The sequence below is a fragment of the Stenella coeruleoalba genome (assembly GCF_951394435.1).
Source record: "Stenella coeruleoalba genome assembly, chromosome: 3".
NCBI classification, from domain to species: domain Eukaryota; kingdom Metazoa; phylum Chordata; class Mammalia; order Artiodactyla; family Delphinidae; genus Stenella; species Stenella coeruleoalba.
Genome location: NC_137148.1, coordinates 79,472,172 through 79,498,721, shown reverse-complemented (window position 1 = coordinate 79,498,721; position 26,550 = coordinate 79,472,172). Strand labels below are relative to the sequence as shown.

At 39.4% G+C, this 26,550-nt stretch overlaps 1 protein-coding gene across 3 annotated transcripts in view; it reads right to left on the bottom strand.

Annotated features, from left to right (window-relative positions):
* Nucleotides 1–655: 655 nt before the first annotated feature.
* LOC307184113 (uncharacterized protein) overlaps nt 656–26,550 on the bottom strand; it is an 838,058-nt gene continuing 812,163 nt past the window's right edge. The window contains exon 6 of one of the 3 annotated variants that reach the window (XM_079917370.1): nt 656–1,091. In XM_079917370.1, the coding sequence (XP_079773496.1) occupies nt 1,012–1,091 (80 nt within the window). In that variant the 3' untranslated portion in view covers nt 656–1,011. Of the gene's footprint in view, nt 1,092–8,872; nt 9,161–10,224; nt 10,553–26,550 lie in introns of those variants that run through there. The other 2 variants (XM_079917375.1, XM_079917372.1) reach the window with 2 other exon arrangements.

Below are 26,550 nucleotides of genomic sequence, written 5' to 3'. Positions count from 1 at the left end.
TCTATGATTTCCCCGCCTTTCCTCTTCTCCCTCCTACATCCTGCTCCTTAAGTACACGGATGCTCTAGATTTTATCAACAGAGGGCACCCTCGAGTCACTGCAAATCCTGGTGTCCTGAAATGGAGCTGTTGTTCTTTAGAGGAAAAACTTCATTTTTTCTAAGGCACTTTACTGCTCCTCTGTTGTAAAATTTGACAAGCTTAATATTTATACGCCTAACAATTCACTTTTTATTGCTGCATAAGTGTTCAGCCTGCTAGAGGAAAACGTTAATTTTCACAATTAAACCACAAGGTGGTTCCTATTTTCAAGACATTAGTCTAGTTGACACATTGGCGGGGTAAATTCGGACTGTTAGTAAGATCCCGAATCAGCTTGGGAAGCAAGAGCGTAGTGAATGGTCACTTACAGCGCATCCACTCCCGCAGCTAGTATGCTGCAAGTTAAGGAGGATTTTAAGACTCTACAAAGAAAAATCTGGGGAGGGAGCTAGAACACAAACATAAAATCGATGACTTATAAAAGTTTTTACATTTTAATCAGAAAAAAAATCGTGAAGTGACAGCTTGCACAATTCACAAATCCACCCTGTTTCTTGCCACTTGTACTCTTTCCTCCTGCGTCTTTGTTTTCAGGAAAAAAAAGATGAGACTGGAACAGTATAATTAGGGGACACAGCAAAGCATCCGTGCAAAATGGGTAGAATTAAAATACATGCCAGCAACATTAATGGATTCTAAACAAGATGTGGTTTCTTATCCTGAACCTTTACATGATGTCTTAACTGTCCCCCTGTTAATAGACAGAATCTCCATTTCCAGAAATCTAACACGAGGTCTCTAACAGATCACCGGGGGCAGAGGAGCCAGGAATCAGACCCGGGGTTGCGATTTGTGCAACCCATTTTAGAGTAAAGGCTCCCCTGCTGTTCCCCAGTCCACCCTACGCAAGGCAGGGGTGAAGGAACCCGGAGTCCGACAGCCCAGCGGCAAGCAGCTTGTATATTGTACTTACATCATTCTTAACCCTTCCGTTCCTGGAGGGGGCTTGGCGGGATCAGGGGATCCCTGAGCTCCGGAACACGCAGGACCTGGATGTGAGAGGAGAGTCCCAGAGCCAGGGGTAAGCGCTGCGCCCCCGGAAGGAGAGGGCCTGGGGCGTGCGTGGGGCTCATCACCCGAGCGTATACAACCGGCCCCCGCGATCCCTTCGGGCTCAGCCGCGGCTCGCACCACTCAAAGCGGCAGGTGCAAAAAGCATTTTGGAGTCGCTTGCCAGCGCGCGGAGGTAATGCGCTTCCTGTCCATTTATCTCAGGAAACCAGCGCAGCCTTCCCTTCCAAACAAAATTAACCTCTCATTACCCAGCCACTCATTCCCGAGAAGGCCTTAAAAGCTTTACCAGCTCGCTAATGTATTTAAGCTTTTCTTCCAGGCAAACGCAGCCGCTGCCGCGACTGCCATCAGCCCCGGGGGTTCCTCTGAGCTCCGCCGGGAGCCAACCGCTTACTTCCCCCCAGCCTGCAGGCTGGGAAACTCTGGCCAACCCAAATCCCAGTTTGTACTAATGGGCTGACCCGACACCCCTGAACCGACTTCATGCCGGAAGCAGCCCAAACAAGTTCCCACTAATTTCACAAGAGCCCCTCGTATCAAGTCCTCAGCTCCCCTATCCTCAAGGAACGGGGGAGGGTACCCGGGAGGAACTTCAATAGCAAGCTGTCCCCGGGGAGTGGGCGCTGACTCCCCTTTGGAACGCCAGCCCTGTTCGCAGCGGGGGCGGGAAGCACTGATCAGGGGCGTGGGGGTAGTGTTAGCTAGGATCCAGCCGATTCCAAAAGTGGAGAAGCAAAGGTGGTTCTAGGTCTACAAGGGGCAAGAAGGGGCCTTTTGGAGGGCTGGGGTTTTCTCACCCTGGTTCTCGCCGCCCCGAGGCTGGCAGATTTATACCACACAGGTGGACGGAGACCTAAACAAAATAGTCCCGGCCGCTGCCTGCCGCTCACCCCTCACGTCCCTCTGGCCCACCGCAAACTTCAACAAAATAAACAACTCACCACAGGCATTCCCTTGTCTGCAGCGCGACGCTTGCCAGCTGGGAAAATAAGCGGCAAGCCACGCGGCCGGGGCGCTGAGGGGGGCAGCGCGGCGGCCGCTTCTCTTCCCCAGGTCGGGGCGGCGGTAACCCGAGGCAGGAGGGAGGTTCCGGCTCGGGGGCTGCTGTCCCTGTTCCCCGACTGCTGCGTGAGCGCCCGGCAAGCGGCTGCCGCGACGTCTCCGCTACCTCGGGGAGGGGGCGTGAGGCAAACCCCTCGATTCCGTCTTGCTTTCTCCAAGCTGCTCTCTCTTCCCTCCGGAATCAAAGACCAAACCCAGGGGCCTCCACCCCACCCCTCCACATCTCCCCCTGCCGGCACATCCCGGATCTTTCCAGCGCGGCTGCGGAGTGGCAGGTAGCGGTGTCCCAGAACCCCAGCCACCGGCTCCCGCTCTGCTGGCGCCTCTCGCACGTACACCTCCACCCCTAAGGCCTGCACAAAGAGCCTTTCACGCTGCCAGCGCCACCCTCCGCGCCGCCCTCCAGACCGGCTGTATTGCTTTTGCCCACCCGCGGCACCAGCGCATTGCCGCTTGGTGAGTGTGCCAGCCTTCGCCGGGGCAGGGCGGCAGTGAACGTGTGCAGGTTGTTCCTGCTCTGCGCTTCGGCACAGGCACAGGTGCGGTCCCTTGTCCCCCCTTCTACAGCTTTCTCTAGCTGTCCACCAGCGGCCACAAAATGCATTCCTTCCTTTGCATAAATGATCTTTGAGTGTCTTCCTAGTATGTCTAAACTGGGGGAGGGGGGCAGTAGTGGTCCTCTGGATTTTCGCTGAAATAAGGAATCCAAAGACCTTTCCTGTCCATTTAAATGTGGCTTGAGTTTGCAGCTTAAGAAAACCCGGGATAACGATTTGGGAATTACGAGGGGAGAGAGGGTTGAGAGAGACATCTAAGACACAGGTGAGGAAGTGTGTTATTAAGAACAAGCCCACGCAATGTTCAAGGAAAGAATCACTTGGGTAAGAGTAGAATGTATGCAGGGCGAGAGGGAAGGGACTAGCTGATCTTCCAAAGTTGAAAATGAGCATCACAGGTATTCAGCAGTAGCTACTGTTCTGTGCAAGGCCTGGGGCGAGCGGGCTGCTTCTCTTTGTCCAGGCAAATAAATATTCAAGTGTCTTGACCTAGGTATTTCACTTTTTGCCTCCTTAGGAGTTTCTCCGACCCTCTCTAGCTTTTCCTCACCTTCTGCTCTCGGTCTAACGCTAGAGGCAGCATAGGGCAGGGTAAACAGGGAGGAGTGGGAATCTAGTGAGGAGGGTCCAGGAAGAACTTTCTGAATAGTAGTCTTAGGCAACTGATGTCTTTGGACCTTGGGTCACTATCAAAATGGGTGTGTTAGGGGCAATGGCCGGGTTCCTTCTGGTTCTGAAATCCTATGACGAGAGACGTCTCTTCGCACCCTCTCTGTAGGTTCCCTTTTCCCCTTTGAAGCGTTTACCCACCTTGCTTTATCTTCTCCAAATGCCAATCAAATTGAGAAAAAAAAAAATACTGGGGATGTGTCACGGTAAACGTAAGATACACTGAAAAATGCTCTTTTTGCTATTGAGAATTAAAAAAATAATAACCCTCAGCTCCTGGTCCACAGAAACAAGGAATTTTAATGTCCTCACTTGCTTGCCTTTGAAAAGCCACTCCAGCAATCAGCAGAGCAGCAGAGCAGAGCTTTAATTTAGAACGTAAAGGCAAGTCTCCTGTGTTTTTCTTTTTCCTTCCACCAACACAAAGACAAGCTGCCACATAAAATAATGATGAACAAGAGTTCAAAGCAAGACCAGAGAGCCAGCCCAGAGGACGTTTTCTAATGCAGCCCCAGTCCTTCAACACTCCCCTGCTAAAGCTGGCTTTGGACAGCACATAAATAGTAGGCAGAAGCTGCCAGAATCCCCTTCCCCACCCCCTTCCCATAAATATTGGTCAGTGGAATTTGTATTGTCAATCATCATGTAAATGCATTCATCAAATGTTGTCAGTCTTCATGTAAATGCATTCATCAAATCAATACACTAAATTTTTCCTTAGCCTCATACTTTCCAGAATTTTCAATTCACTATTCACTTTGGAATCTTTAGCCTTAGTTCTCCCTCTGGACAACCTTGACTGTTTTGTGTGGAATCTTTTCTGAAACCAAGACAAAAAAAGGTGAAATTTCATAATGAAGTGCTAATTTTCAAACTACAAATCTCTTGCTTCTTCAGTTTTATCAAAAGAATTTTAGAATTGCTTAGCTTTCATAGCAATGCACACTTAAAAAGTTATATATTAAAGAGAATTCTTAAGTACACTTTCATTGGGGAATATAAGTTATTGTTTAAACAATAGTGGTGGAGAAACATTTTTAGCTTTTTTAAATTCTGTTGCTTTCACTTGTATCAATCACACCCACCCTCATAACTGTCCCATTCATATATGCTAAAAACAGTTATATTTCTTATTAGACACTGTATGTTCCACTAGTAAAAGAACATGGCTTATTTTTTCCTCCCAAAATTCTTTATCTTGCTCAATGCTCCATAACTTTTTTCTCTTATTTCATTTTAATCTTTCTTTTTTTTCTCATACCAACCAAAATAAACCAAAGACGGGAATAGAAAAGGGACAAAAAAGTCACCTTCATTGTTTGACTTAGCATTTCTCTACTGACTGTAAAGAAACTTTCTAATGATTCAATGTGTATTTGCACCATCCTCTGAATTTCCACTTAAACGTGATAGAACTTCAGCTTTTAAAATGTTCGGTTAATGTATACATTCAACTCTCCAGTTGTCAAGGTCATAGTTTGCTTACTTTTGATATTTCTAAGTTTTTCCTTTTGCAAATTGGAAGAGTCATCTCAATGATCAAGCACCAAATGAATCCATTTTTCAGTATTTGTTTTCCTTTTTATTGCATGTGTTGTACTTCTTTTCTAGTTTCAGATTAATGCTCAATTTAATATCCTTTATTTACTCATAATGTTTGAGAATTATTATTATTGCTAATAAATTACACTATTTTAAATGTTAGTAGCACCAATAATAAGATTGGTAAGGAATAGAACATATATAAAATAATGCTGGGAGAAAATGCTGTTACACTTTCTACATGTGATTAATTTAGTTAAATGTTATTGAAGTTCATCAAGATCTTTTTTATTTTACAGGATCAGTGTTTAAATTGAGTGAAAACATAAAGGATCTAAGACCTACTTCTATCTGTAAAAGGGTGAGAATTTGCTTTGCTTTTTTCCCTCTATACAAAGATGTAAGACAGCTGTCTTGAACCATCAGCTCATGTGATGGTTGAAGTAAAGAATTCTGGTAAATTGTAAATTTTAAAATGAAACCCCTGGACACATAGCTAATGAACAAAGAAAAATTTTTTTTAAATCCTTCAGAAGATGAAAACTATTACATTCTATCAGCAAAGAAAGCCTGATTTTTTAGAGAAACCCTGCAATTCTAAAGTATTCCTACATACATATACAATAAAGTAGATAAATGAATGTGTATTAAATTAATAAATATTCCTGAAAACATATGTGATAAAAAGAAAGTAGACAATAATCTCCTTGACGTTCTAGGGAAAAAGCTACAACTTTTTGTGGGCTTGCTATTAGAAAAGCTCTTGTCATGAATCGTTTAGCCATCCAGTACAGTGTAAGATAGTAGAACATGGAACAGCAGGGACTGACCTTTTCCCTACTGTATTTGTAGATTTTTTTCAGTTGTAGTCATTAAAGACACCCACACACACACAAATTTTCTAGATCTTGTAATATGTCTTTAACATTAAAAAAAATTTTTATACAATTTTAAAGGTTATTTTCCACTTACAGTTATTACAAAATCTTGGCTATATTTCTCATCTTGTACAATATATCCTTGAGCCTGTCTTATACCCAATAATTTGTACATCCCACTCCCCCACCCCATATTGCCACTCCTCCCGTCCCCACTGGTAACCACTAGTTTGTTCTCTATATCTGTGAGTCTGCTTCTTTTTTGTTCTATATAACATTTGTCTTTCTTTGACTTATTTCACTTAGCATAATGCCCTCCAAGTCCATCTATGTTGCTGCAAATAGCAAAATTGTTTTCTTGTTTATGGCTGAGTAGTATTCCACTGTATGTATATACCACCTCTTCTTTATCCATTCGTTTATTGATGGACACTTACGTTGCTTCCATATCTTGGCTATTGTAAATAATGCCACTATAAGCATAGGGGTGCATGTATCTTTTTGAATTAGTGTTTTTGTTTGTTTTTTGGATCTGTACTCAGCAGTGGAATTGCTGGGTCATATGGTAGTTCTATTTTTAGTTTTTTGAGAAACCTCCATACTGTTTTCCACAGTGGCTGCACTAATTTACATTCCCACCAACAGTGTATGAGAATTCCCTTTTCTCCACACCCTTGCCAACATTTGTTATTTGTGTTCTTTTTGATGATAGCCATTCTGTCAGGTGTGAAGTGATATCTCATTGTGGTTTTGATTTGCATTTCTCTGATGATTAGTGACGTTGAGCATCTTTTCATGTGCCTATTGGCCATCTGCGTTTCCTCTTTGGAAAAATGTCTATTCGGTTCTGCCCATTTTTAATCAGGTTGTTTGTTTTGTTTTGTTTTTTGATGTTGAGTTGTATGAGCTGTTTATATATGTTGGATATTAACCCCTTATCAGTCATATCATTTGCAAATATTTTCTCCCATTCAGTAGGTTGTCTTTTCATTTTGTTGATTGTTTCCTTTGCTGTGCAAAAGTTTTTAGGTTTAATTAGGTCCCATTTGTTTATTGTACTATAAATCTTAAGAGGCAAAATATATATCCCCCAAATATTCACTTTCTTTTACATTACATTTGCTCTATAAAAGATAAACTTCAAGAAGCTGGAAAAGAACCTTTTAAGAGAGGTAAAAAATTGTAAAGTTACTCTTCTGTGAACCAATTTAGACCTACCATGGTAATTCATAACTTCTTTTAGAGATGAAGTCTCTATTCCCACACTCACCTGTATACAGAGTGGCAAGAACATTATAAAAATATGACAGAATGGAATATGCCAAAATCCTTAAAATGTCATGAAATCTATGACATTTGGGAAATTGGATAACCTCAATTCTAATAGCCAATATTACCAATTAAGAGTTTAAATAATAAAAAAACTAAGTGTGTTCTAATATATGAATGTTATGTTTATACCTACCAATATCAGAGAAAATTTCAAGGAGATATATTTTAATTCAACTTAATAAATTGAAAAAATAATGGGACCAAATGTGTTCAAATAATCACAAATACAAAAATAATAAGTATTTTCCTTTTTCTTCTTTTTTTCTCATATTTCATCATGCCATCCTTTCAAGTTGTCTAAGCCACACAAAGAGACTCAGGCAGTGTTTGTGCCAGAAGTAAGGTTAGATTGGAGCCTGAGAATAAACCCAGGGATGAAAACAGTGCATGTTCATCAGATGTTTTAGTGAAATAAATCTGGCTGAATTCAGGAGTGGGGCTTATTTCACAAGAGTAGGAAAGGATTCTCAGAGGTCAGGCTCTTGCTGTTGAGTTGTTAATGTGCTCTTCAGCTGTCCCAGCTGGGACTGTCCATCAACTAAGAATGTGAGGAATGCATGACTGGTGCAGGGATCTATGTGAAATAGATGAAGTTTCCCTTTCCCCTGCCCCCTGGTAGGGGTGCCACAAGGGAGATGGGGGATATACCCCCCCCTCCAGACCCCCCAGTAAACAATCAGCATCCAGGATACGTACTCCTTGTTACAGAAAGGATCATGCACAAATATAATTCCTTTCTTTTAATCCTTCGATTAAGCAAATGATTTTTGAGCACCCACCAGTGAGCCTGGCAATCCTCTAGATCCCGGGGATACTGCTGAAAATAATTCAGACAATGCTCTGAAGAATGTACATTCGGATGGTGGGAAAATAAACAGGTAAACAAATCAATAAACAAAATAACTTTAATAATGCTATAGAGTTTAAGGAACAGGGTGCATGTTAGCAACAAGGGTGAGAAGGAGTCACCATTAATGGAAAGGGCTTTCTGAGATATCATGGAAAGGCCTGTAATAATATGGGGGAAAGGGTTCTAGGCAGAGGTCAGGGTCTCAAGGTATGAACAATCTTTCAGTGTTCAAGGAATGGAAAAAACTATGGCAAAAAGTATTTTACCTGGGAGAATTTTTAGCAATCTAAGGCAGACTTCTTTGGCACTTGAATGAGGGAGATTTCTTGGTTGTTCCCAAACCTCAGGAAGGTAAGAAACAGAAGAAGCATTTATTTAATTACTATTAGGAGTGACACCTTGTGTCTGACTCTGACGTAGGTGGGACTGGTTGGGCTCTAAGTGCACTCTCATAACCTCTCTCTGAAGCACAGATTGTTCTCATTTTGTAGATGAGGAAATTCAGATCAAAAGATTGAAAAACCTGCCCAAAGATACATAATAAGTGGGTGGTACAGGATTTGAACCAAGTTTTTCTGATTCTAAAGTACAGTTTTTTTCCATTAGACTTCATCGCTCTATGTTATTTATGGACAGTCCTGGCGTTAGAATGCACAGAGATTCATCATAAAGTTTTTGCACCCCTGACGAATAAAATGAGTGTAATTAATAGGAGAATTAAAAGGTGAACTAATTGGGAAAAAACATTAAGAATTACTTTTAGAAATTTAAAATTAAAAATGTAGTCCTCTTCTAGCCCAATCAAGAATCTCTCCTCAGTAGTGCAGAGAGCCAAAGATTTTCTCAACTCATACTCTGCCGCTCTATATAGCTTTTGTCAAGACTTGAATGAACTTTCTTCACTTGATTAAATGTCCAGTAACCTATGGCTTGATCACAGGAGTACAGGTTTGATGCACACTCTTTCAATGGGATGCCTATACATTTCTAGGGAATTCACAAGCAGAATTATCTTATGGATATAATCGTGCCTGTTTCACAACGTAGCTCGTGCCATTTCCTTAGTAAGGGCTGTGCGACTATGGAAATGCATGAGTGGTGTCCATGGTGCCAGGTACACAATAATATTAGTGGTTTCCTACAAAATCCAGAGCCTGGAAGGAACACGAGAGGTAATTATGTGGAAAAAGTCTGATATAATCACATTGGAAAATAATCCGAGTTATCAATGCACAACTTCATTACTGTACCCATTATTACTTTTAACAGAGAGCTAGTACTGTTTTATCCACTGTTCATTCATTCAGTCAGTTGGTTATTGAGCCAATCATTGTTTCCATAAACATTTACTGAACTACCTACTATGTGCCCATACTCTTCTAGGCACTAGAGATATATCGGTGAAAGAAAAAAGAGTTAAGAACTGAGAAATATATCAATGAATGAATCATAAAAATCCTCCCACCTAGAAGGAGAGACAGAAAATAAACATAAACATGAGGACGTTGTAGAGTATATTAAAAGTAGTAACATGCTCTGGGAAAAATAGAACATGATAGCGAGATATGGAATGCTGGTTTTTATGTATAGTTTTTAAAAGGGTGGTTAAGGTGGGCTTGGCTGAGAAAGTGACATTTGAGCAAAGACTTGGAGGAGTTGATTGACCCACGCAACTATCTGAAGGGAGTTCAAGGCAGAAGCAACAGCCAGTGCAAAGATTCTTAGGCAGGAGCATACCTGGCATTTTTGAGAACGAGAAGAGAGGCCAGTTTTGTCAGAATGGAGTGAGCAAGGGAGAGTTATGAGTTTAGATACATTAAGCAGCCCCAGATCACAGAGAACTTCAAGACAATTGTAAGGAGTCTAACTGAATTTGGGAACCCTAGGAGAATTCTGAGCAGATGAACGACTTGATTTGAATTTTAGGAGTTCACTCCTGTAGTTTTGCTGAGAATTTACTATGACCAGGCAAAGGTGGAAGCTGGGAGTCCATTGGGATGGTTATTTCAATAATCTGTGTAAGAGACGATAGCAGGTCAGACCAATAGTGGTAGCAAAGGAATTGCTTAGAAGTGGCTTGATTCTGGATATATTTGGATGTTTGAATCAAAAGGCTTTCTTGATAGATCAGATGGAGATGTTAGGGAGTAGTCAAGGATCCCTTTAAAGCTTTTGGCCTGAGGCACCATCAAGATAGAATGCCATCAACTGAGCTGAGTTGGAACAGGTTGGAAAGACAAATTGCACCAGTTAAGGAGATGATTTTATTCAGTCTGTTGCAGTAAGGAGAAAGCTCATTAATGAGGACCATCTCAAAAACAAGGAAGGGGCCTTGAGGGAGAGGCAGGTACAAAATGGAGTCATCAGGTCATCTTATGGGAGTCATGAGGAAGGATGGAGAGGGATCTTTCTCATCTGATTCATTTGAGGAAGAGTGGAGGTGAGTTATCTTGATATATTTGAGGGCAGGGTGGTGCTTCATGGTTAGCCATTTCTTCGAACACAGAAGAGTGGGAGCAGAAGGCTCAGGTAAAGTTAAATATTGTCTGTGAGGAAAAGTAAGAATTTAGGTTTGGACTTATTAGGTTTAAGATTTCTGTTAGATTTCCTGGTGAAAATCTCTTCAATATTTCCTTGCCTGACATCAAGATGTTTGCTGTATCCAGCCCTGAATTCTCACACTGCATGTAAAAACATGTAATTTGAATAATCAATTTTATTTCATTTCAGTAAACAGATGAAGTCTCTGAATTATTTTTTTATTGTATAAGTATTTTTGTTTTTGTTTTTGTTTTTTGCGGCACATGGGCCTCTCATTGTTGTGGCCTCTCCCGTTGCGGAGCACAGGCTCCGGACGCGCAGGTTCAGTGGCCATGGCTCACGGTCCCAGCCGCTCCGCGGCATGTGGGATCTTCCCGGACCGGGACACGAACCTGTGTCCCCTGCATCGGCAGGCGGACTCTCAACCACTGTGCCACCAGGGAAGCCCAGTATTTTTGTTTTTAACAGCCTTCATATTACTAAAATTATTTTAATGAAATTGGAACCAAATTTTCCTTTATCTGACACTTCAGATATTCCACATCTCAGTGATGGGATCCATGGATCACGAAAGACTGTAGGGTACTGGTCATGACTGATTTCATATTCACACCTACTTATGTGTATCATATGTTCTTTCCCCTGTAGGTCCAGTAAATTAGAAAAAACATACCTATCTTTAGTAAATTTGCCTAAAGATACATGAAAACCTTTTTGATATCTATATACAATAAAATACATAAAATGGTTCATTTGATCATAGTGTTAGAGGTTAATGGTCTGGATTTTTCTCACATGTCCTGCCAACACCTAGAGTGCCTCATGTTTCATATGAAATTCAGGACAGCCAATCTGATCAAAGCAGTCAGAGAAATGGTAGGAAATGTAGGCCTTTTGGGGAAAAGACTAGAAAAGAGTAGATTGTAAATTATATGTATATGGAATGAGAAAAGAGTGACGATAGAGAAGTTTTAGGTAGGAAAGAACATGTTGAGTTTAGAAATCTTAGAAGTTAAATTTAAGGAACAAAAGATTAAAAGAGTGAGAACAAACTATACTTTGGTCCAAGGACAAAAGGCACTTGTGAAATGTTATAAAATATTATAAACAAGCTTTGTTTGCAGGTTTGGGAATCTGATTTAGACTATCACCTTTATTTTGGGGAAAGAATGACTTGATTTTAAAGTAATCCATACTTGGGATATCTTTTGTATTACCTGCTTTTGGCTTTAGAAAGGCAATAATTGTAACTAAATTCTATTAATTAACATAGGAAATTAGCTCAGAAACCAATATAAACTTCACTATTATCTCACTGAATTCTCATAACAATCTTACAATCTGATATCATTATTTTCTGCATTGTACAGATAAGAAATTTAGAAGGTGAGGTAACTTACTAAGTCATGCTACCCACCCTCCCCTCACCCCACCCTCCGCCCCAGGAAAAACAAGGAAGTTGAAGAGGTAGGATTCAAACCCACGTCTATGACTCTAAAGTCTCTTATAGAGCTGCCATATGATCCAGCAATCCCAATCCAGACAAAACTATAAGTCAAAAATGTACATACACCCCTATGTTCATAACAGCACTATTTACAATAGCCAAGACATGGAAGCAACCTAAATGTCCACCAACAGAGGAATGGATAAAGAAGATGTGGTACATATATACAATGGAATACTACTCAGCAATAAAAAAGAATGAAATAATGCTATTTGCAGCAACATGGATTGATTTAGAGATTATCACACTAAGTGAAGTAAGTCAGAAAGAGAAAGACAAATACCATGGTATCACTTATATGTGGAATTTAAAACATGATACAAATGAACCTATCTTCAAAACAGAAATAGACTCACAGACACAGAGAACAGACTTGTGGTTGCAAAGGGGGAGGTGGGGTGGGAGAGGGATGGATTGGGAGTTTTGAATTAGCAGATGCAAACTATTATATATAGAATGGAGAAACAACAAGGTCCTACTGTATAGCACAGGGAACTATATTCAACATCCTGTGATAAACCATAATGGCAAAGAATGTAAAAAAGAATATATACATAGGTAAAGCTGAATCACTTTGCTGTACAGCAGAAACTAACACAACATTGTAAATCAACTATACCTCAATTAAAAAAAAAAGCCTCAGACATTACAAGTCAATCTTTCTCTTTTATTTTCCTAAAAATAACTCAAGAGAGGGCAGACAGCAAAAGCAAGAACTATAATCCTGCAGTCTGTGGAACGAAAACCACATTAACAGAAAGATAGACAAGATGAAAAGGCAGAGGGCTATGTACCAGATGAAGGAACAAGATAAAACCCCAGAAAAACAACTAAATGAAGTGGAGATAGGCAACCTTCCAGAAAAAGAATTCAGAATAACGACAGTGAAGATGATCCAGGACCTCAGAAAAAGAATGGACGTAAAGATCAAGAAGATGCAAGAAATGTTTAACAAAGACCTAGAAGAATCAAAGAACAAACAAACAGAGATGAACAATACAATAACTGAAATGAAAACTACACTAGAAGGAATCAATAGCAGAATAACTGAGGCAGAAGAACGGATAAGTGACCTGGAAGACAGAATGGTGGAATTCACTGCTGCAGAACAGAATAAAGAAAAAAGAATGAAAAGAAATGAAGACAGCCTAAGAGACCTCTGGGACAACATTAAACACAACAATATTCGCATTATAGGGGTCCCAGAAGGAGAAGAGAGAGAGAGAGGACCCGAGAAAATATTTGAAGAGATTATAGTCGAAAACTTCCCTAACATGGGAAAGGAAATAGCCACCCAAGTCCAGGAAGCGCAGCGAGTGCCATACAAGATAAACCCAAAGAGAAACAGACTGAGACACATAGTAATCAAATTGGCAAAAATTAAAGACAAAGAAAAATTATTGGAAGCAGCAAGGGAAAAATGACAAATAACATACAAGGGAACTCCCATAAGGTTAACAGCTGATTTCTCAGCAGAAACTCTACAAGCCAGAAGGCAGTGGCATGATATACTTAAAGTGATGAAAGGGAAGATGCTACAACCAAGATTACTCTACCCAGCAAGGATCTCATTCAGATTTGATGGAGAAATCAAAATCTTAACACACAAGCAAAAGCTAAGAGAACTCAGCACCACCAAACCAGCTCCACAACAAATGCTAAAGGAACTTCTCTAAGTGGGAAACACTAGAGAAGAAAAGGACCTACAAAAACAAACCCAAAACAATTAAGAAAATGGTCATAGGAACATACATGTCGATAATTACCTTAAACGTGAATGGATTAAATGCTCCAACTGAAAGACACAGGCTTGCTGAATGGATACAAAAACAAGACCCATATATATGCTGTCTACAAGAGACCCACTTCAGACCTAGGGACACATACAGACTGAAGGTGAGAGGATGGAAAAAGTTATTCCATGCAAATGAAATCAAAAGAAAGCTGGAGTAGCAATACTCATATCAGATAAAATAGACTTTAAAATAAAGAATGTTACAAGAGACAAGGAAGGACACTACATAATGATCAAGGGATTAATCCAAGAAGAAGATATAACAATTATAAATATATATGCACCCAACACAGGAGCACCTCAATACATAAGGCAACTGCTAACAGCTATAAAAGGGGAAATCGGGCTTCCCTGGTGGTGCAGTGGTTGAGAGTCCACCTGCTGATGCAGGGGACATGCGTTCGTGCCCCGGTCCGGGAAGATCCCACATGCCGCAGAGCAGCTGGGCCCGTGAGCCATGGCCACTGAGCCTGCGCGTCCAGAGCCTGTGCTCCACAATGGGAGAGGCCACAGCAGTGAGAGGCCCGCGTACCGCAAAAAAAAAAAAAAAAAGAGGAAATCGACAGTAACACAATAATAGTGGGGAACTTTAACACCTCATGTACACCAATGGACAGATCATCCAAAATGAAAATAAATAAAGAAACAGAAGCTTTAAATGACACAATAGACCAGATAGATTTAATTGATATTTATGGGCCATTCCATCCAAAAACAGCAAATTACACTTTCTTCTCAAGTGTGCATGGAACATTCTCCAGGATAGATCACATCTTGGGTCACAAATCAAGCCTCAGTAAATTTAAGAAAATTGAAATCATATCAAGCATCTTTACTGACCACAACGCTATGAGATTAGAAATGAATTACAGGGTAAAAAATGTAAAAAACACAAACACATGGAGGCTAAACACTACATTACTAAATAACCAAGAGATCACTGAAGAAATCAAAGAGGAAATTAAAAAATACCTAGAGACAAATGACAATGAAAACACGATGGTCCAAAACCTGTGGGATGCAGCAAAAGCAGTTCTAAGAGGGAAGTTTATAGCTATACAAACCTACCTCAAGAAACAACAAAAATCTCAAATAGACAATCTAACCTTACACCTAAAGGAACCAGAGAAAGAAGAACAAACAAAACCCAAAGTTAGCAGAAGGAAAGAAATCATAAAGGTCAGAGCAGAAATAAATGACATCAATAAATTGATCAATAAAACTAAAAGCTGGTTCTTTGAGAAGATAAACAAAATGCATACACCATTAGCCAGACTCATCAAGAAAAAGAGGGAGAGGACCCAAATCAATAAAATTAGAAATGAAAAAGGAGAAGTTACAACAGACACCACAGAAATACAAAGCCTCCTAAGAGACTACTACAAGCAACTCTATGCTAATAAAATGGACAACCTGGAAGAAATGGACAAATTCTTAGAAAGGTATAACCTTCCAAGACTGAACCAGGAAGAAATAGAAAATATGAACAGACCAATCACAAGTAATGAAATTGAAACTGTGATTAAAAATCTTCCAACAAACAAAAGTCCAGGACCAGATGGCTTCACAGGTGAATTCTATCAAACATTTAGAGAAGAGCTAACACCCATCCTTCTCACACTCTTCCAAAATATTGCAGAGGAAGGAACACTCTGAAACTCATTCTATGAGGCCACCATAACCCTGATACCAAAACCAGACAAAGATACTAAAAAAAAAGAAAATTACAGACCAATATCACTGATGAATATAGATGCAAAAATCCTCAACAAAATACTAGCAAACAGAATCCAACAACACATTAAAAGGATCATACACCATGATCAAGTGGGATTTATCCCAGGGATGCAAGGATTCTTCAATATACGCAAATCAATCAATGTGATACACCATATTAACAAATTGAAGGATTAAAAGCCATATGATCATCTCAAAACTCTAGAAAAAGCTTTTGACAAAATTCAACACCCATTTATGATAAAAAATCTCCAGAAAGAGGGCATAGAGGGAACCTACCTCAACATAATAAAGGCCATATACGACAAACCCACAGAAAACATTATTCTCAATGGTGAAAAACTGAAAGCATTTCCTCTAAGATCAGGAACAAGACAAGGATGTCCACTCTCACCACTATTATTCAACATAGTTTTGCAAGTCCTAGCCATGGCAATCAGAGAAGAAAAAGAAATAAAAGGAATACAAATTGGAAAAGAAGAAGGAAAACTGTCACTGTTTGCAGATAACATTATACTATACATAGAGAATCCTAAAGATGCCACCAGAAAACTACTAGAGCTAATCAATGAATTCGGTAAAGTTGCAGGATACAAAATTAATGCACAGAAATCTCTTGCATTCCTATACACTAATGATGAAAAATCTGAAAGAGAAATTAAGGAAACACTTCTATTTACCATTGCAACAAAAAGAATAAAATACCTAGGAATAAATCTACCTAGGGAGACAAAAGACCTGTATGCAGAAAAGTATAAGACACTGATGAAAGAAATTAAAGATGATACCAACAGATGGAGAGATATACCATGTTCTTGGATTGGAAGAATCAATATTGTGAAAATGAGTATACTGCCCAAAGCAATCTACAGATTCAATGCAATCCCTATCAAATCACCAGTGGCAGTTTTTACAGAACTAGAGCAAAAAATCTTAAAATTTATATGGAGACACAGAAGACCCCGAATAAGCAAAGCAGTCTTGAGGGAAAAAAATGGAGCTGGAGGAATCAGACTCCCTGACTTCAGACTATACTACAAATCTACGGTAATGAAGACAATATGGTACTGGCACAAAAACAGAAACATAGATCAATGGAACAAGATAGAAAGCCGAGAGATAAACCCACACACCGATGGTCAACTAATTGATGACAAAGGAGGCAAGGATATACAATGGAGAAAAGACAGTCTCTTCAATAAGTGGTGCTGGGAAAACCGGACAGCTACATATAAAAGAATGAAATTAGAACACTCCTTAACACCGTACACAAAAATAAACTCAAAATGGATTCAAGACCTAAATGTAAGACTGGACACTATAAAACTCTTAGAGGAAATATAGGAAGAACACTCTTTGACGTAAATCACAGCAAGATCCTTTTTGATCCACCTCCTAGATTAATGGAAATAACAACAAAAATAAACAAATGGGACCTAATGAAACTTAAAAGCTTTTGCACAGCAAAGGAAACCATAAACAAGACGAAAAGACAACCGTCAGAATGGGAGAAAATGTTTGCAAACAAAACGACGGACGATGGATTAATCTCCAAAATATATAATCAGCTCATGCATCTCAATATTAAAGAAACAAACAACATAATCCAAAAATGGGCAGAAGACCTAAATAGACATTTCTCCAAAGAAGACATACAGATGGCCAAGAAGCACATGAAAAGCTGCTCAACATCACTAATTATTAGAGAAATGCAAATCAAAACTACAATGACATATCACCTCACACCAGGTAGAATGGGCAACATCAGAAAATCTACAAACAACAAATGCTGGAGAGGGTGTGGAGAAAAGGGAACCCTCTTGCACTGTTGGTGGGAATGTAAATTGATACTGCCACTATGGAGAACAGTATGGAGGTTCCTTAAAAAACTAAAAGTAGAATTACCATATGATCCAGCAATCCCACTACTGGGCATATACCCAGAGAAAACTATAATTCAAAAAGACACATGCACCCCAATATTCATTGCAGCACTATTTACAATAGCCTGGTCACGGAAGCAAGCTAAATGCCCATCAACAGACGAATGGATAAAGAAGAAGTGGTACATATATATATACAATGGAGTATTACTCAGCCAGAAAAAGGAACGAAATTGAGTCATTTGTTGAGACGTGGATGGATCTAGAGACTGTCGTACAGAGTGAAGTAAGTCAGAAAGAGAAAAACAAATATTGTATATAAACGCATGTATGTGGAACCTAGAAAAATGGTACAGATGAACTGGTTTGCAGGGCAGAAGTTGAGACACAGATGTAGAGAACAAATGTATGGACACCAAGGGGGGAAAGCCATGGTGGGTGGGGATGGTGGTGTGCTGAATTGGGCAATTGGGATTGACATGTATACACTGATGTGTATAAAACTGATGACTAATAAGAACCTGCTGTATAAAAAAATAAATTAAATTAAATTTTAAAAAACTCAATAAAATGTACCTTGATGGGAGTTTTTTCTTTCTTTCTTTCTTTTTTTGTTATCCTTCAGAGGATGTTTCTAATCAGGAGGGTTAAAAGCCGTAAAGTAATTTGACATTTTAAATTGGATAGAAGAAAGAACTTTGTTATGTACCTTTTATTACTGTCCTTTGTTCTGAGAATAAGAGGTAATTGACAGAACACTTGAAGCTTTCCAATCATCTACCCTCCCATGTCTGGTTTGATAAGTATGTAGTTTGCATATACATACTATAACTTAGAGCTGTAAGAATTCATGCTATATTGAGGTGACTTGTGTCATCATTGTTTTAGGGTTTTTGTTTTTGTTTTTGCGGTACACGGGCCTCTCACTGTTGTGGCCTCTCCCGTTGCGGAGCACAGGCTCCGGACGCGCAGGCTCAGCGGCCATGTCTCACGGGCCCAGCCGCTCCGCGGCATGTGGGATCTTCCTGGACCGGGGCACGAACCCACATCCCCTGCATCGGCAGGCGGACTCTCAACCACTGCGCCACCAGGGAAGCCCTGTTTTAGGGTTTTTAAAAATAGACTTGATTGTATCACAACTGTATAAATTCTTAACTGATTCACAGAAGAGTGCTAAGCTTGGTAGTTTTTTATATCTACATTGTAGACAGTTAATCATGTATTATTTTGTAGTTCTTGGACATAAACAAAAATTTTATTTATTGACTAAATATGTTTATAGTGAAAGTAGAGACTTTCTGGTTTATTATGTTAACACATCTTATTAATAAAACTAAATAATCACAGAATGATAGAGAAAGGAAATGAATGATGTCACATCAAAAATATATGCAATGTAATATATCTGTCAGCTTTTTTGCTATGGGTCTGAAGGATGAGTCTGAAGGTAAGATGTTATTCAGAAAAATGCTTATTGAGAAACACTTGGTGCTGGAAGAGCAATTCACTTTATTTTCTGTTTATTGTTCTCAAGTCTCCACAGTTTAGTAGCATATATTTTTATTAGTTTGTATTATACAGCATGTTCACAAGAAAGAGACACAAAGATGCACTGAAACAAAGCAAACAGGAAAGTGGATAGGCAGATACACAATAGAAAAAAGAATTCAGAACATTCGAGATTTTACTAAGTAGGGGAACTGGTTGCATGCTGTAGCTAAAATCTATGAGAAAGAGATAATTCAGAATTCAGCATAAGCCTCTCTTTGTGATAAAACATATCAGGGCTAGTTTCAGTGTTCCAGATTAATTTCCCTCTCACGAAAGCATATTTACCGGCCTGCCATTGTCATAGTTCTCCTTCTCAAAATTAAATTCCTTTTAGCTAGCATTTTCCTGTGGAAAATATACATAACAGTGTGCCTAGATGGAATTCAGAGGAGAACAAAAGATAAGAAAAGTTTTCCAGGTCATGAAAGTCAAACATAAAGACTGTGCTCTGAACTTCAGAGCCTGTAATTCATGTGTTTTTTCCTCATTAGGTAGCTCAGTGGATCGCAAAGCAAGATCCTGCTTGTATGAGCAGCTTCAGTATCACCTGAGAACTTGTTAGAGATGCAAGTTCTCTGGCCTCACCTGGGGTCTACTGAATCAGAACATCTGAGAGTGGGGTCCAGCAACCTGTGTTTTAACAAACCCTTCAAATGATTCTGGTTCATGTTGTGAGAACTTTGGGGTTGGGCCCTTGCTAATTCACAGTGTAGCTCTTAAAACAGTAGCAAAGGTACCAGTTGGAAACTATTAAGAAATTCAGATTCTTGGGCCCTGCGCCAGATCCAGGGAATCAGAATGTGCATTTTAACTAGATCCTCAGATGATTTCTCTGCATGTTAAATTTTGGGAAGCGCAGGGCTAGCCATTCTCTCATGGTTTTCAGCCTTGGGTGCATAATGAAACCACCTGGGGATGTTTAAAAACTACCTCCAAGGCTTCCCTGGTGGTGCAGTGGTTAAGAATCCACCTGCCAATGCAGGGGACACAGGTTTGAGCCCTGGTCCGGGAAAAATCCCTACATGCCGCGGAGCAACTAAGCCCATGCACCACAACTACTGAAGCCCGAGCGCCTAGAGCCTGTGCTCTGCAAGAAGAGAAGGCACTGCAATGAGAAGCCTGCTTGCCACAACTAAAGAAAGCCCACGTGCAGCACCGAAGACCCAATGCAGCGAAAAATAAATAAATAAATTTATTTAAAAAAAAAGGCTACCTCCAGAGATTCTGATTTAATTGTCCTGGATGTTGTCTAGACACCAGGGATTTTTTTTCAAAGCTCCCTGGGTGATTCTAGTGGGCAGGCAAGGTTGAGAACCACTCCTTTAAGCTCTCAAACAGAGTTTATTTACTTTTGTTTTTGACAAGCTTCTTTATATGATTTTCAGCTTTGCAGGATATCTTAATCTTCAGCTACATAGTAGAAGAAGAATATCCCGGGTAAGAGAAGTGATTATTTCACTTTACTCTGAATGATCATATCACACCCAAAGCACTGCCTTTAGCTCTGGGCTCCCTTCTGGAGAAGAATGTAGAAAAACTAGAGCATGTTTAGAGGGGTTGGACCAAGAGAAGCAATGCAAATCATTCCTCTGAGAAATGGTTACAGGAATTTATAATGTTTAGGCAGCCGGAATGATCTTTTTAAGCATAAATCAGGTTTCATCACGTTCATGCCTGTCATTTGCCTTTGGATTTGGAAAGAAATCTAAGCCTTTTACCAAGTCCCTACATGATCTGGTGCTGCGTACCTCTTCCACCTCACCTCACGCTCCTTGCTCCTCTCATTTCTCACCTCTCCAGCCACTGTTGTGTTCTTAGGTCACTTTGAGAGTTTTCTCATCTGAGAGGAAATTCACCTTCTGTTCCTTCTGCCTAAAGTGATTTTCCCTTGGCTTTTCCCATGGATGGAGCTTCAACTTTCAGGTCTCTACTCAGATACGGTGCTTCCTCATGTACTCGGTCTCTCCTAGTACCTTTCCGGAACAAAAGCCTAGTTAGGTTCTGCCTGATAACTCCTGTGATCTGTAATTATCTTGTTTACTTATTTATTTTCTTGTTTATTATCTTCCTTCCTAGAATGTGAGTTTGATGAGGACAGGGACCTTATTGGATTTATTCATTACTATAATCCCAGTGTCTAGAGTGGTGCCCAGCACAAAGTAGGGGGTAAATAATAATTCACTGAATGGCTGAAAAATGAAGGAAAAGAGAAAACTTTGGGTACCATGATAGTTATTTTCAAATATTTAAAAAACTGTAACTGGAAAGGAGTTCAGATTTGAATGGCTATCACTAAAACCAAAAGATGAACATTGTAAGGGGACTAATAGATAAAAAAAATTCACAAAGCTGAAAGGAGCAATAGGCAGCCAGAGGAAGAATTAAGTTGTCATAGTAGATGTGTACAGGATTCAGGTGGTTGGCATTCGACAAGGAGAGAGGAGAATTGAACATTTGCAAGGTGATTGGTTTCAATGATCACTGATGTCCTATTCAATCTCATGACTCTAAGAAAAAGAAAATGAAGGAGGGCTGCTAGGGACAGGTGCAATGTCAGTGTTGAGAAGATAGAGCAGATGGAGAAAGGCAGGAACATTTCAAAAGTCAGGCTCAAGACTTGAAAAGGACTATAATAGAGCCTGATTATTGTGTGTGTGTTAGAGCAAACAGCTCTATGCTCATCAGTAGCTCTGAAGGCTACCACTACATCACTGCACAATATCATTCATAGAAACATTTATATTTTCCTTTTTAAACAGTGTGACATATTCATTGTCATTTTTCACTTTGTAAAAATACTGTAAATGTTGCATATTTTATTCATCATTTGCCTTTACTATTTCTATGGCTTTTGAGTATACATCATATAAGTAATCATTTATGAAACCAATCTTATATGAATATCTTTGACGTGAAATATTCGTGCACCCTTATGATTAGGCGATAAATTCCTAGTAATGAAAATAATAGTTTCACGGGTATTCAAGTATTTAAGGCTTTAATAATTGTTATTTATAATGATAAATTTGAGTCGTTAATATTCTTTGTTTAAAGAGTCAGGTAAAGTCAGTGATTTATTTTGGAAAGAATTCTACCCAACATAATTAAAAGAGTTTGGGCGTGTAAAATTATGAAGTCAACTTTCAAAAAAAGTCAATTATCCAGCTATGTCTATTCACCAAGGGTCCCATAGCCTAGATGCTACACTCTTTGTCTAAATTTTTTTTTTTCTTTTGGCCGCACCGGACAGCTTGCGGGATCTTAGTTCCCTGACCAGGGATCAAACCTGGGCCATCGCAGTGAAACCGCTGAGTCCCAACCATTGGACTGCCAGGGAATTCCCTTGTCTAAATTTGTTACAGGGAATTATATTGATTGAATAGAAATGTGTTTAATACTATAGATAATATACATATAATCTCATTGGCCTTATTTGCACTGTCTACTCCATCGGTGGAAATGCACTGTCATAATTAAGTTGAACTCTTTTCTAGTAAGGAAAAAGAGATTATTGGGCTAAAATATTTCACTCATTGCTCTGTACTGTATCCGTATATTGAATAGATGTTTCAACCTTCACTTCATTTTTTTTTTTTTTTTTGCTGTACACGGGCCTCTCACTGTTGTGGCCTCTCCCGTTGCAGAGCACAGGCTCCGGACGCGCAGGCTCAGCGGCCATGGCTCACGGGCCTAGCCGCTCCGCGGCAGGTGGGATCTTCCCGGACTGGGGCACGAACCCGTGTCCCCTGCATTGGCAGGCGGACTCTCAACCACTGCGCCACCAGGGAAGCCCATTCACTTCATTTTGATATTTAGACTTATTCCTCATGTTTCCAGTCAGCAAATCTCATCAGAAGGGTTCAGTGGAAATTCCATAGGAAGACCTGGTACCAACCAAATATTAAGTTTATTTCTAAGGGTAGCTTTATCTCACTTTGGATATTCATCTGTTTCTTTTTTGTTGTTGCCATACGCTCTGTGTTATCATTAAATTTTTTTGTCAATGAGCTCAATGCTTACAACTGAATTTGGGCAATTAGTTACTGGAATGGCTGATGGAGTCTCTAACAGAGAATTGGAGTCTGACTAATCAACAGGTTTACAGCAGTTAAATTACAGTTTACCATTGCAACTGCCAATTACCTTGTTCGAACTTTGGAGGAGGATTTATTAACCAGCTGATAACATGGCCTGTGCTTTTTTTTTTTCCCTATATCATGATGAAATCATCAGGGATCTCTCTGAATCCTCACATCTTCTAGGTTACATTTAATTATCTGTGTTCTTCACTCTGTTTAGTTCTTTGCCAAATTTATTGTTTTTACTTTATATTATCTCCTGAATTTGGTGTTTTTTCCTGTAACTATATCCTGTAACTATAGTCCTCTGTCTCATTCTCATTACCTCTTGCTTGAATTATCAATTAATACAATGTTTACTGGGAATGGAGTTGAAAAAAATAATAATTATTGAGGACTTTCTGTAAGCTAGGCATCATATAGACATGTTTCAAACATTATCTAACTTTTACCAGAAATTGTGGAAGTTAGATTATTCTTCATATTTTACATATGGGGAAACTGAGGTGCCAAGATGTTCTACACTGTAGACAATATCTAGTTTGAACCTACTTGTGCTTGCTTTACAACTCTCTCCACAGTACCACACACACTATCTCCACAGTTAGTCTAAGTGCCTACTATGTTCCAGAAGTTAAATTGTGTAGGATCTGTGGATATGAAAAGAATAAGATACAATCCTTTTCCTGGGTGAGCGCATATTTCAGAAGGGAAGCAGGCTTATACACGCATAATATAATTCTGAAACACAAGTATATTTGGGAAGGGGTAGAATGAGCAGACTCAGAAAATAAGGAGATGGTTGTGAGGACTGAAGAAAAGAGGAAGTGGTCCTTTTTCTTTGCTGAAACCTGGGTTTCAAAGTAACAACTGACTGGCAGACATATGGTCCAGCTGGATACAGGGGCTCAACCAATGCCAAGTGGGACTGTGGTTTCTCTTTCTATCTCTCATCTCTACATTGTCCTAGTTGACTTTGACCCCAGGAGAGCTCTCCCTCATGATCAGCAGCAGGTGTTAATTTTGTGGTCTGTTCTTCAAATGCCATGCAAAAGAGTACAAACCTTTGTCCTTGGATTCCTAGTAGTGTCTCTTTGTCTCTAATTGGACCAGAGGCCCATCATTGAGTCAATAAGTCTTGCCCAGGGTAATGTGCCATGCTGATTGGCTTAGGTCTGTGTCACACACCATCCCCAAGCTATCTGTGGCAGCTCACCTGGAACCCATGTGCTGAGAGGGAGAATTAGCATCAGGGCACTGTTACCAAGAGAAACACATGAGTCCTGGGTGGTAAAAACAGCCATTCACTAATGTCATTGCTCTCCGTACATGCTGGCTTTTCCAATGTTCTTTTTTCACTTCAGACCCAGTTAAATGCACCAATGCCATCTTAATTCAATTCCATTCAACAATCAAGTACTGAGTACCTGTTTTATGCCTGGACCTGTGTTAGTCCCTGGAGAAATATAACTGAAAAAGACGTGGATCCTACTTTCGAGAAGCTCATAGGCAAGAAAACATTTAACCTCTCTTCTTTCAATAACTAATTTATATTTTCTTGTATTTTATTGACATAATTTAATCTTTTGCCTTCATCAGTAGTAGGTTTATCTGCTTTACATAGTAGGTTTCTGGAAGACAGGAACTTGCCCTTTTTAGCTTGTTTTGTACTAATTCTTATCTTTTCAGACAACTACTTCCAATGGACATTACTTTTTCAAGGGCTAAAAGGATATTAAGAATTCATGAAGTTTATGTTTAGCTTAAAGTAGTGTCACACACATTGGTAACTAACAGATCAAAGTAATGGGCAGGAACTCAACAACCTTCTTTGTGAACCGTTTTACTATTTAACTACTTCTGTTCTTAAAGCACCAGAGTATCTATTGATACTTTTTCCTTAATCTGTCACATAAACTGTCAGATTTTACATATTTTTATGATGCAGCTCATTTTGTCTTCAAAAATTTAAAAAGCTTCTTACCAAAGCATGTGCCGTGTGGCATGACCTCCTGACAATCCAACCAAACCTTATCATTATTATTTTTTTTTAAAGAGACTTCAGGGGCTTCCCTGGTGGTGCAGTGGTTAAGAATCCCCTGCCAAGGGAGGGGACACAGGTTCGAGCCCTGGTCTGGGAAGATCCCATATGCCGCGGGGCAACTAAGCCCGTGCACCACAACTACTGAAGCCCACGTGCCACAACTTCTGAAGCCTGCGCACCTAGAGCCTGTCCTCCGCAACAGGAGAAGCCATCGCAATGAGAAGCCTGCACACCGCAACGAAGAGTATCCCCCGCTCGCTGCAACTAGAGAAAGCCCGTGCACAGCAACGAAGACCCAATGCAGACAAAAAAACAAACAAATAAATCTATAAAATAAATAAATAAAAATAAAAGACACTTCAGGAGACACTACAGAGCCAAGAATTACGTGTTTTCATGTTGATAAACTATTTATGAAATAGTCAAGAATATTACTTGTTCTTAATTATGTAACTTAAATAATGCAAGCTCTCAAAGGAAATGTATTTTCTGTTTGCCTTAATTATTATTTGTAGCCCTCTGGATCCAGATCTTTGTAATTAGTTCTTACATTCTTTCCAATGTCCATCATGACATTTTTTCCCCCTTGTGTTTGTTAGTATCTATAGGTATAAATATACATATATACATATGTCAGTATGTATTTGTCTATTAAGCTTTATCTGGTTAAAACAAAAACACTGCAAAAACACTAAGACAAACATGAATAGTACCATTTCACAAAGAGGGAGCAGAGTTTAACTGATTGACCTGAAGTCTCTTAATTAGTTTCCCAGGTGGCAGTGGAAAGAAGTCCTTCTTGATGTATGTTTCAAATAAAGGTACTTAAAAGTTTTTGCTTTTTATGTTTATGTGCATGCTATTAGGTGCATACAAGTTCGTAAATATTATTTCTTCTTTGTGGATTGTTCCTTTTATTATTATACACATTTCTTCTTTGTCTTGGGTGACGGCTTTTAACCTTATTTTGCCTGATATTAATACTGTTAAACAAGCTTTTTACAGGTCTAGTATTTTGATAATATCTCTGTTCCTTTCCTTTTATTTTCAATTTGACTTCATTTTTATTAAGCTTTTTTGAAAGCAAAGTATAGGTTGGAATTAAAGAAAAATCCACAGATAATTGCTATAATTAGAACTTTGCAATTCTTTTTGTGGCAGTTTGTATGTTTGGACTTATTTCTGCTATCTTTGTATTTTGTGGTTACAATTCTTTTTCTTCTTACCCTCCTTGCGCTCTGTTAGATTGATAATTTTTCCTTATTCTGTTATTTGAAAGCTATAACTTGTATTTTTATTGTTCTAGTGTTACTCTTAAAATGTTAAGATACATTTTTTTTCTAAATGGGCCTTCCATTATTTAGTATTTCTATTCTTTTCCCTAAACATGACAAAGGTATTAGTATA